At 45.7% G+C, this 12,478-nt stretch overlaps 1 protein-coding gene across 1 annotated transcript in view; it reads left to right on the top strand.

Moving 5' to 3' along the window:
• FLI1 (Fli-1 proto-oncogene, ETS transcription factor) overlaps positions 1 to 12,478 on the top strand; it is a 152,502-nt gene that overhangs the window by 116,600 nt on the left and 23,424 nt on the right. The window contains exon 5 of the mRNA XM_029075515.2: positions 1,040 to 1,108. Coding sequence (XP_028931348.1) covers positions 1,040 to 1,108 — 69 coding nt within the window. The remainder of the gene's footprint in view (positions 1 to 1,039; positions 1,109 to 12,478) is intronic.

Genomic DNA, 12,478 nt, shown 5'->3' with positions numbered 1-12,478 from the left:
GATTATCTTGTATCTACTCCAGTGCTTATTACAGTGCCTGGCACATAGCAAGGGCTTAATGAGTACCACAAATAAAGAAACATGGGCATTTGGGTACTCCACTGTTCCTGGAAGCTCTGGGCTTTGGGCTTGGAGGAGTTGCTTTCAGAAGTTAATAGAGAAAAATGCACTCATCTGAGAGCCTTATTCATCCTGCAAAGATCTGCCCCACACATACTACAAGGGAAGCAGTGTGGCTTACTGGATAGATAGAGCACGTGCCTGGGAGTCAGAAGGACCTGGGTTCTAATCCTGGCTCTGCCACAGTCCCCTGAACACAGTAAGCTTCAATAAATACGATTGAATGAGTGAGTGAATGAATGAATGAATGAATGAATGAATGAATGAATGCCACTTGTCTACTGTGTGACCTTGAGCAAATCACTTTAAACATCTGCCCCTGGTTACCTCATCTGTAAAATGGGGATTACGACTGTGAGCCCTATGTGGGACATGGACTGTGCCCAACCTGATTCACTGGAATCTACTCCAGCACTTAGAGCACTGCTTGACACAAAGTAAGCACTTAATAATCCTATAAAAAAAATAGATATCTTTCCTCAGGTCACCAATTCCTCTCCAGACCATGACTCGGGGGCTCATTTCCAAGAGAGAGAGAGGAAGCCGGATATATCGATCACTCACTCAATTCATTCATCAGGGGCTAGTCACTGAGCTCCTACTGAGTACTGTCCTAAGTGCCTAGGAGAGGACAACAGACGTTAGACACACATTACCTGCCTTCGAGGAGCTTCCACTCTACTGGGGAGGCAGAGCAAAATGATTTGCAAATACAGGGGGCAGGAGGAAAAACAAGGCTATAGGAAGAAGGAATAAAGATGTAGCTGGATGAACATCAGGAGGAGGTGCACTCTACTGCCAAAACCTCAAAGCCCAAAGTTCTAATGGAGAAACTGAGGCAGGCATCGGTGCCTGGGTCAATTATCTGTCACTGTAGATTGGTTCTTCATTTCTAATTCTGCTCTGTTTTCCCTTCCAGGTAGCTCACTGCTGGCCTACAACACTCCTTCTCACACAGACCAGTCTCCGCGACTGACGGCCAAAGAAGGTGAGTTGAATCGCTTTCTCCCCTGCATGTCTAGGGAAATCGAGTCTGCATGAACGGGACCCGATCCCTAAAGAGGCTCTGAAAGCCCAGAATTCCCAATGGCTTCCCTCTGTGCCCAAAGGTGGGCTCCAAGTGGAATTTGATAGCCAGCTGGTTCATGCTTCATGTTCGTATTATCTCTTTTTAGTTTAGATTTACGTTTTCCTTTACAAGTGTCCGAGGGAGAAAGGGAGGGTTTCTCCCTTGGGGAGGTCAGGACCCTGAAGAGGGGATATGGAGGAGTCCTGAGAGCTCACCAGAGCCTGACGGGACCGAACCCCAAGCACCTGGCCGTTTCCCCAGTAGCCTGAAGGCAGCTTCCTCCGCCTCCGTTCCCTGCCCTCACCCCTTCCAGGCCTTTCAGATCAGCCGCAGTTGGCAGATGACAAACTCTGACTTTGACTCCTGGAGGGCTGGGGCTGGGAAAAGAGGGGACAGGGACCCCCAGGGATCTCCGGGACCCTTGGGCCGCAGGCATCGTGGCTTTGGGTATCATCTGGAGCAGAACCCAGCCGGTTAGTTTCCGTGAGAGAGCCAGCAGGGGGAGTTAAAGACCCTGGCTCTTCGACTAAGCAGTCCTGGGTGAGGGAATCCTGGAAGGGAAGAGTGGGGACTTCGCCTTCTCCCTCTGTTGGGAAAAGGAAGGATCCAATCAGAGTCCTAAGGGGGCCGAGCCCTGTCTGGTCGTTCACCCCTCTATCCGTAGGTCTGTATTTCCTTCCTCTGGCCTCCCTCCAAAGAATAATAATAATGTTGGTATTTGTTAAGCGCTTACTATGTGCAGAGCACTGTTCTAAGCGCTGGGGGAGATACAGGGTAATCAGGTTGTCCCACGTACGGCTCACAGTTAATCCCCATTTTACAGATGAGGTAACAGGCACCGAGAAGTTAAGTGACTTGCCCACTGTCACACACTGACAAGTCGCAGAGCCGGGCGTCGAACTCTGACTCCGAAGCCCAGGCTCTTTCCACTGAGCCGCGCTGCTTCCCAAGAATGCAAGGGATCTGCTGCACCCCACTTTATTGCACAAATAGCCAGGGTTGGAGGGGAATGGAACACCATTCCTTGTCCCCCTCTTGGCTCCGAGCCCCTCCTGCGACTGCTGCCTAAGAGGCTAGCCATGGGCTTTCAGGTTGAACGGGGCATTTATCTCTCCATATCCACCGAGGCCGGTCGCCGGAGAAACAATTAATTCTGCGCTGTGCAGGTGCACCTTTTGTCCCCAATAAAGCCCTCCACTTGAGTTGCTCCCTTCTCCCTTCGTCTGTCTCCTGCTCCTCCTCCTCCACCTCCTCCTCCTCCTCCTCCTCCTCTTCCCCCCTCCCTCCTCTTCCCGTGGCCTGGATCTATTTGAACAAGGCAACGTGAAATGAAACAAAGTACATTAGCAAGACAAAGCAGGCCAGGCTTCCCCCCCACCCCCGTCTTTCACCCGCTCTAATGACCGTCTTTAAAAATCAAAATCAAAAGACAACACGGCCCGGGCTACATTTGGTTTGAATGAGCCGTAAGCACCCGAGCCCATGCGCACACATGCACACACACGCGCGCACGCACACACACGCATGGACCTCAGCCAGAGATTCTGTGTGTGTGTGTGTGTGTGTGTGTGTGTTTCTTCTATAAGGCAGGTGGTGCCATCAAGCACAAAAGAGAGAAGTCAGAAATAGGGTATTCATTATTCGTGATTCTTCCATATTTTTTATCCAACTGGGACATTTTTCAATTGGAAAATACTGACAATCTCCCATCACCCACCCCCAGAATGCAACATAATGTGTGGCAGAGTTTGGATTTATTAAAACTCTAAGCTCACTGTGGACAGGGAATGTGAACACCGACTCTGTTATAAGGAATTCATTCATTCATTCAATCTTATTTATTGAGCGCTTACTGTGTGCAGATCACTGTACTAAGCTCTTGGAATGTACAATTCGGCAACAGATAGAGAATCCCTGCCCAACAATAGGCTCACATCTCCCAAGGGCTTAGTACAGTCCTCTGCACACACAGTAAATACTCATTAAATACCATTCATTGACTGATTGTTAAACACCAACCTTTGAGGATTTGGAGTTCCCTGGGTTAGGGAAGTTGTTATCCTGGCTCCAGAGGACTCAAGGCCAGGGTATCTTGAAATGGTAATTTAATGGGTAGAGCCAGTGCTGCTCCTTTGCTTTAGAAGGATTCAGTCCTTTGGGAAGCCTTATGTCCATGGAGATTTACCTATTACTCTTGTGGGGCTTAAAAAGGACTTTGTCAGGGATAGAGGAAGGTGTCTTCCACTATTTTGATCACCCATCTATACCTCTCCTCCCTCTGATCATGCCTTGGTGCCAAGCTCTTCCTCTCTGAGTCTACATTTTGGCCAGGCACTCGTAGAAGAGGTAATAGATGGATCATGGATGACAACCCTGCAAAAGCCAAGAGCTTTTGGAGGTTAGCAATGAATGAAGTCTATACTTCCTGAACTTGGAGAAAAAGGGTGGCCCTCTGCCCTGTTTGTCCACCAACCTACTCATTGTTGTCCACTTACTGCATTCGATCTCATTTGTCTTGCCACCAACCCTTTGCTCATGTCCTCCCTCTGTCCTGAAACTCATTCCCCCTTCGTATATGAGGGACCACCACTCTCCCTAACTTCAAAACCCTGCTAAAATCATACCTCCAAGAGGCCTCCTCTGAGAAGGCCCTCGTTTCATCCATTCACTCTCCCACCTACATTGCTTTTGCACTTATACCTGTATCATTTAAGAATTTGATGTTCACCCCACCCACAGTGCCACAGCTCTGAAGTACATATTCCAGTACTGTCCCATTCCCCCATAAATAAGTTATTTTAGCATCCATCTCACCCTCCAAACTGTAACCTTCTTGGGGGCAGGGAATGTGTCAGCAACTCTACTGTATTGATCCCTACAAGTGCCTATTACAGTGCTTTGCACACAGAAAGTACTCAGTATATACCATTGAGAGATCAGTTGTTTGATACTGGTCAGTTCAATTTTCAACTGGTTTGTCCCCATCTGGTTTGAGATATGGCACCTGAGCATCTTCAATGTGTCTGTTATAGTGTATATTTTTATATTGTTATAATGTGTCTTTACTCTCCCAAGTGCTGGTACTGCACACAGTAAGTGCTCAATAAATACAATTGATAGATCTTTATACCTGGTACTTTTATTTTAAATACCCAGCCTCCCAGCTCAGATGCAGCACCCATGTTAACAGGAATGTGATATGGGGGGACACTGGAACTGAAGCAACTGAGAGGGGTCAAAGGTACCCTGAGAAATGCTGTAAGTTCTGTGGATTTACATAAAAGCCTCCCTAAGATGCCATAATATTGTGTTGCATGATCCACTAAATGCATATAACCTACATCTGTTTTTTCTGGGTCGGAGGAGGAATGTCCATCTCTGGTGATCATGTGGATGGGCCTGGGCACCCTGACCCTAGGAAAACTAGGTCTTAGGAGCAGAAAGGACTGTAAATGGTCAGCAGGATAATGCCCCTGATAAGTGACCTAAGCCATCCTGCAGTGATAGCTATCCACCTTCTCCTCACCAATCTCTAGGTTGGGAGTACCCCCCCCCCCCCTTCTGATAGTTCATTCCAGGGTCTTCAAATCCTTGGTCAGCTCTCTGCACCCCCAGCCCAGATCACTTACAACTGCCTACCCCTCCATTCAATCAGGGGTATTTATTGAGCACCTGTTGTATGCAGAGCACTAGTCTAAACACTTGGGAGAGTTCAGGTGAATTAGTAAACATGACAGGGGCCCTCCGGGAACTTACATTCTAGCTGAAGAGGCAGTCACTAAAGGCAAATTACAAATACAAATAGAGAAACAGCATGGCCTAGTGGAAAGAGCATGGATCTAGGAGTCAGAGGACCTGGGTTCTAATCCTGACTCTGCCAATTGCTTGCTGCATGACTGTGGGCAAGTCACTTAACTTCTCTGTGCCTCATTTCCCTCATCTGTAAAATGGGAATTCAATATGTGTTCCCCCTCCTACTTAGACTGGGAGCCCCATGTAGGACAGGGTCTCTGTCAAGCCTGGTAAACATAACTACCCCAGAGCTTGAGGCAATTCTTAACACAAAGTAAGCACTTAGCAAATACCATTAAAAAAATGCAAGGAGGTCATAAGAGTATAAAGATATCCAGCCTTCTCCAATTTGCGTGTGTAGAATTTTAATCAAATTACCCTGCTCATCCTATCAGACCTAATCCTGTTTGTCTGCCAAGTTCTCTGCATTTGGCCAAAGTCATTTTGAATTCAGATTCCAGGCTACGAGGCATTAGCCTTCTGGCTTGGGATCATTGGCCATGTTTAGCAACCCATCATCAGTGTCTTGGATGAGTTTGAGAGCGCCTTACGTGCTTAGTTCCTTAGCCAAAGGGAACCGATCATTTTATTTAGATTCACGCCAACCTAAAAAGGGACGTCCCCCAAAGACATCAAATTCATCCAGTAAATTGCTAGCTCCTCAAGGGAATGGACTGCATTTTTCACTCAGCTCACCAGCATGGGAGGTGCTCAAAAAATAGTAAAGATCAAATGAATGAATCTGACTTCCAGTTTCCTGTGAAGTCAACCTGACAGCCATCACAATCCATAGCGATGAGATAGCCCTTTTCCTCAAAGTACTCACAGTTATATAAAGATTTCATCTAATCGTTCCCGACGAGAGCCAGCTGAGATGGTTTTCTCATTCTACTACTGGGAAAACTGAGCCCTGTTAAGTGATTTGTCCAAAAACACCAAAAGTGAGGGATAGAAATTTAGAATGGAGACAGAAGAGTGGAGATTTGCAGATGATTTGATGGAGTATAACTTCCTCCACCTTAAACTGTGAACACTGTGTGAACAGGGACTGTGCCCAACCTGATTATCTTGTATTGACCCTAGTGCTTAGTTCAGTGCTTGGCACAAAGGAAGCGCTTCACAAATACCATAATTACTTTGTAGTAGAGCGATCTTTTGATTTGAAGATGACATTGCTGATGGGGAGCCTGTACCCTGGACTGTGAGTGTTTTTGAGAAAGAATCAAACCATCCTCCGCTATGACCATGAAGATACAATTGGGTACCAACAGATCGCCAATAACTCTGGAGAATGCCAGTCATTGACATCACATCGCATGTGTTACTCCAGACATGCAGGATTAACTTGATGATGTCGTACTCCATCAATCAGTCAATCCTGTTTACTGAGCACTTTCTATATGCAGAGCACTGGACTAAACACTTGGAAGAGTAAAATACAACAATAAACAGAGACATTCTTTGCCCATAGTGAGTTTACAGTCTAGAGGGGGAGACAGACATTAATGTAAATAAAAAAATAAATTATAGATATGGAATAAGTGCTGTGGAGCTGGAGAGTGGATAAATAAAGAAAGCAAGTGTGGGTGACACAGAAGGGAGTGGTAGAAGAGGAAAGGAGGACTTAGTCAGGGAAGGCCTCTTGGAAGAAATGTGCCTTCAAATAAGGCTTTGAAACAGGGGAGAGTAATTGTTTGTTGGATATGAGGAGGGAGGGCATTCAGGCCAGAGGCAGGAGATGGGTGAGAAGTCGGCAGCGAGCTAGAAGAGATTGAAGTACAGTGAGGTACAGTTAGCACCAGAGTCTGTCATCTGCAGAAGTCTATCCAAGGTGGCTTGAACCTAGTTCAGGGTGGATGGAGAGGTGACTTGCCAACCCTTTCTCTGCTCCAGAGCAACTGCATCCCTCTTCTGAGTCCTGCTGAGTATAGATGCCACTTTCTAGCTCTGGGACTTGGTGACAAGAGCCATGGAGGGGAAGGGAACCTGGCCACTGAAACTAAAAACAAATACCTTAACTGAACTGGACAGGATAAACTGAACTGACTGTCCAGGATAAATTCAAGTAGATGACCATCTTAGTATCATAAAGCCTTCATTGACTTGTCCACCTCCCTGGCAGATAAATGAATGAATGAGTGAGTAAAAAATCAATCACCCAATCAATCAATCAATTTTACTGAAGACTTAATGGGGCACAGAGCATTGTACTAAGCAGCTGGGAAACTACAATACCATGAAGTTGGTAGATATGATTCCAGCCCACCAGGAGCTTACAGTCTACAGGGACCTGTCTGTTACTGATGTAGAGTGTTAAGTATTTTCATCTCATCTGCTTTGAATTTCTATTCTGTCCACTTCTGTTGGCTTGCCTTTCCCTTCAATTTATTAGGTCCTCTTACACAGAGACGGCTACCTTTATACTCCTTCCATATATCCCCCCAGTTGCCAGAATATTCTGCATACAGTAGGTACTCAGCATGAGGGGTGATGCTAATGACTGTGATGCTGATCAGTTAATTGATCAATGTCATTTAATGACAGTCTACTGAGTGAGATACACTATACTAAATGTATGGAAGAGGAAAGCAGAAGCCAAATGCCTGTTCCCTGCTCCAAGAGATCATACAATCTAATAGGGTAGGTAAACCCATCAATGGGCAGGGACTGTATCTGTTGATGATTTGTACATTCCTAGGGCTTAGTACAGTGCTCTGCACATAGTAGAGAAGCAGCGTGGCTCAGTGGAAAGAGCACGGGCTTTGGAGTCAGGGCTCATGAGTTCGAATCCCAGCTCTGCCACTTGTTGGCTGTGTGACTGTGGGCAAGTCACTTAACTTCTCTGTGCCTCAGTTCCCTCATCTGTAAAATGGGGATTAAGACTGTGAGCCCCACGTGGGACAGCCTGATTCCCCTATGTCTACCCCAGCGCTTAGAACAGTGCTCGGCACATAGTAAGCGCTTAACAAATACCAACATTATTATTATTATTATTAAGCGCTCAATAAATACTAGTGAATGAATGAATGAATGAAAGGAAGGAAGAGCAAGGATCAGGAAGGTGATCTGGTGAAAATGGCAGAGTGCAATACTATGGGGAAAGTGTGGCATGGAAGGGGAAAGGTTTAACTCAAGGTCATCCACCCTAAGCAGTTTGATCAGGGAAGCAGTGTGGTCTAGTGAAAGAGAGCAGGTCTGAGAGTCAGAGGACCTGGGTTCTAATTCCAGATCTGCCACTTACCAGCTGTGTGACTTTGCGCAAGTCACTTCACTTCCCCAGCCTCAGTTATCTGTAAAATGGGGACTGTGAGTTCCATGTGGAACAGGGCCTGTGTCCAACTTGATAAGCTTGTATCTATTCCAGTGGTTAGTACAGTGCTTGGTGCATAAGAAGCACTAACAAATACCATATATCATTATTATTATTACTATGGAAATCCCTGGTCTCTTAGTTCTGAAGTTCCTTTAGTCATGAGCTCTTTCAAGGGATGAGAGAGGTGAGCTTAGTGTCAGTGGGGGAAACCTGCAGGCGTGGGAGTCTGGAAATGAGGGTGAGGTGGAGTCTTGTTAAACATGCTGTTTGGGGCTTGTTGTGGAAGGGGCCCTTGGAGCTTTCTTGGGGTGGGGGAGTGGTGGTCTCGTGGTTTTTTGGGGTTGGCATGAGTGAAACATGTAGAGGAAGTGATCAATGAGTGGAAAGACTGGAGGGTGTTTGGCTTTTGTGACCCAGAGCACACTGAGATTGGGTTCAATTTTGAGCGTCGGTCATTGGGGGACAGAAGTGGTTGGCTGAGGGTTGGGAAGTGGAGGAGCCTTGGGTGATGTTTCCGCAGTATGGCTAGTGTCAGGGCAGCGGTTCTGAGATTTGAAACTGCAGGGAAGGGAGGATGTAGGAGGGGTCAGAGGGGGTCCCGGGAGCAGGGAATGGGGGAGAAGAAACGTGTTCATTGGGGGAACCATGTGGGCGGCGGGTGGTTGGTGTTCATGGGGAGACATGTGAGAATGAGTGGAACCATCCGTGTGTGCAGGCTAAGGGAAAAGGAGTCCAGGTGATGCGGGCTTGTTTTGGGGGAATGCTCTCGGTATGCAGGTGAGCATGTGTGAGAGAGAGAGTGTGTGTTTGTGTGTGTATAGGGGTATAGTTTCTATGGGGGTATATCTGTGTGTGTGTGTGTTTGTGTGTGTGTGTAGTGGTCACAATGAAGGTTTTTGTGGGACAGAACTGTGTGTGCTTGCATGTGCGTGTGTGTGTGTGTGTGTGTGTGTGTGTGTGTATGTGTGTGTTTCCTTGAGTGGGGGACCTGGGGGCAGTTAGGATTGAGGCACAGGAAAAGGCATGAAAGCCAGGGAGGTAATGCCATGCTCCTTTTGCTGCAATTAATTCTCTCTCCACGTGTGCCTTGTCTAGGGCTTGAAATTAGGGATATCTGAACTCTCATTAGAAACCAATTATGAGGGACCTTGGATGTTATATTTTTATTTTCCTTTATGAGGATGTTCCCTTGATCCAATTTTAGCTACTCTGCCTCAGGAGAAGGGATGATTTTAGTGTGTGTGTGTGTGTGTGTGTATGTGTCCATGCATGCACGTGTGTGCTTGTGTGTGTCTATGCCTTGTTGTTGTTATTGTTACACCATAGCCAAACGCAGGATTTATGATTCCAAGAGAGACAGTAGCTTGCTCTCTCTCCATTTTTTTATTGTTTTCCTTTGAAATTCCAGAGTTAATGTTTTGTCTGCTTTCTATCTGACCCTCTTCAGAGGCCGCCGTATGTTTTTTCACCAAGAAAACTGGGAACAAAGAATCATTGTCTCTAAGCTGTAGCTGGCAGGAAACCCCAGTCTCTGGGGACTTGAGCGAGCCAGTACTGTCCCAGGGTTAGACTCCACTTCTCTGAATTCAATTTGACAGCTTGTCTGGGACACTTTCTAAGTAACCATTATCCCTCCTTTCTCTGAGCAAAAGAACGATTCTTTTTCTTTGCCCTGGGTGCACGCTGTGTGCCCTTATTGCACACGTGTGGGTTCTGCATTGGCTGGGACACACTTTCTCTCAACTGTCAGAACTATTCATCCTGTTTCCCAAGACATGTGCGCATTTGATCTAGAATAAAGAGGCAATGTATTTACTTGTTGTAGCATTTTCCCGGCAGAATCAGGTATATTGCTATGGATGTGGGTGTGGAGAGAGGGAGAGTTGTGTATATCTGTAAAATGTGCTGGTCTGAATCGTATGAACATAATGTGTGTGTTGTGTTTATACTCTGTGTGCATAGTGGGTGTGCGTGTGTGGGATGTGTATGTGGATAATGTGTGTAAATGCTGTGCTTCTGTCTAATACCTGTGAATACACTGTGTGATGAGAGATGTAGATAGTGTGTGTGCATACTTTGTGTGTTTATAATGTGTGTTCATGAATAAAATGGGTGAATAGTGTGGCTGTATATAATGCATATATAATATGTATAATGTGCATATAGTGTGTATAATGTACGTGGGTAATGTCTGTGAATAATATGGATGCATTATGTGTGTTTGTGTGTGCTTGTGTGTCAATAATGTGTGTTTATTATGTGTGTGTTTGTATTTTGTTATTTGTCCTCTAAGACACCACCATTTGATCAATTGAACACTGAACTAAGCATTTGGGAGAATGCACTATGATAGAGTTGGTAGACATGTTCCCTGCCCACAAGGAGCTTATAGTTAAGAGGGGGCAACAGACATTAAAATAGAGTAGTGATGGGAGAAATGGTAGAGTATAAGAATATTTATCAAAGTGCTGTGGGGTAGTCCAAAGTTCTTAAGAATACACACCTAAGTGCATAGTTGACATACATGGAAAGGCACTGAGGGAAAATAAAGGACTTAACAGTCCATCAATAGTATTTATTGAGCACTTACTATGTGCAGAGAGTACAATACAACTATATAACAGAAACATTCCCTGCTCAGTCAGAGAAGGCCTCTTGGAGGAGATAAGACTTTAGAAGGACTTTGAAGGTAGGGAGAGTGGCGGACTGTCAGAAATGAAGGGGGAGGAATTGCTTTCACCCCTTACAGGCAGACCTGCAGGGCTTTCTGGGCCTCAGTTTCCTCAACCATAGAGAAGGGCTAATAATACCTGCCACTTCCTAATTTCCTCAGGGGATTCGACAGTTTGTGAGATAACAACTGCCAGGAAACTGCTTGAAAACCTTACTGGAAAGGAACATGCATAGGGAAACCATTTAAATACTGGCACTGAATCCAAATTGAACTCCAGCTTCCTTGTCAGTGGACTACATCCGTTCACCAATTGGCCAGATTTTAGAAAAAGTGACTTCTTTGAGGCCTTGAATATGCTTTACTGGGCAGGAAGTTAGTGGGTGACAAAATGTAATTTCAAAGGCAAAGCCTGCCCCTCCCAGTGCCACCTCCCTGCCCAAGTACCAGGATCAGTTTTAAGTTCCTGGGATGTCTGGGCTCCAGCTCCCCATGACCCTCCTGTCTGCAATTTTTTTTATAGTATATGCTAAGTGCTTACTGTGTTCCAGGTTCTGTTCTAAGTGCTGGGGTAGATACAAAGTAATCAGGTTGGACACAGTCCATGTCCCACATGGGACTTACAGTCTTAATCCCCATTTTTTACAGATGAGGTCACTGAGACCCAGAGAAGTGAAGTAACTTGCCCAAGGTCACAAAAAGACAAGGTCACAAAGAAGATAGGCTCATGCTCTATCCACTGGCCTTGCTTTTTCTTGTGTATTATAATTATAGTATTATTATGATTAGGGTATAAATAGGTGCGTACCAATATGCCAAGCGCAGAATCCCTGTCCCACACAGGTAGCAAAAGAGCAGGCAATTCATCCCCATTCTGAAGATGAGAATACAGAGGCCCAGAGAGGTTAAGTGACTGGCTGAAGGTCACACAGTAGGCCAAAGGTACAGCTGAAGTCAGAAGCTGCATCTCCTAATTTCTGGCCCTGGGCTCTTTCCACCATGCCACCGAGAGTCAGAATTGGATGGGCTCAGGGGGATCCAATTTATGTTCTCTGGGTATTTCTGCTGGCAATAACTGGGAAGTGCCCAAGGGAAACTCAGACATAATAATAATGAAGATGATGATGATGATGATAATTATGGTACTTGTTAAGCACTTGCTGTGTGCCAAACACCATTTAAGTGCTGGGGAAGATACAATTCATCAGATTGGACACAGTCCCTGACCCACATGGAGCTCACACTCACATTTTGCTGATGAAGTAGCTGAGTCCCATAGAATAATAATACTAATAATAATAATGGTATTTATTAAACATTTACTATGTGCCAGGCACTGTACTAAGTGTTGGGGTGGATACAAGCAAATTGGGCTGGACACAGTCCCACATGGAGTCACAATCTCAATCCGCATACTACAGATGAGGTAACTGAGGCACAGAGAATTGAAGTGACTTGCCCAAGGGCACACAGCAGACTTGTGGTGGAGTCAGGATTAGAACCCAGATCCATC

The sequence above is a fragment of the Ornithorhynchus anatinus genome, chromosome 11 (assembly GCF_004115215.2).
Source record: "Ornithorhynchus anatinus isolate Pmale09 chromosome 11, mOrnAna1.pri.v4, whole genome shotgun sequence".
Lineage (NCBI taxonomy): Eukaryota > Metazoa > Chordata > Mammalia > Monotremata > Ornithorhynchidae > Ornithorhynchus > Ornithorhynchus anatinus.
This window is presented reverse-complemented; position numbering and strand designations above follow the sequence as displayed.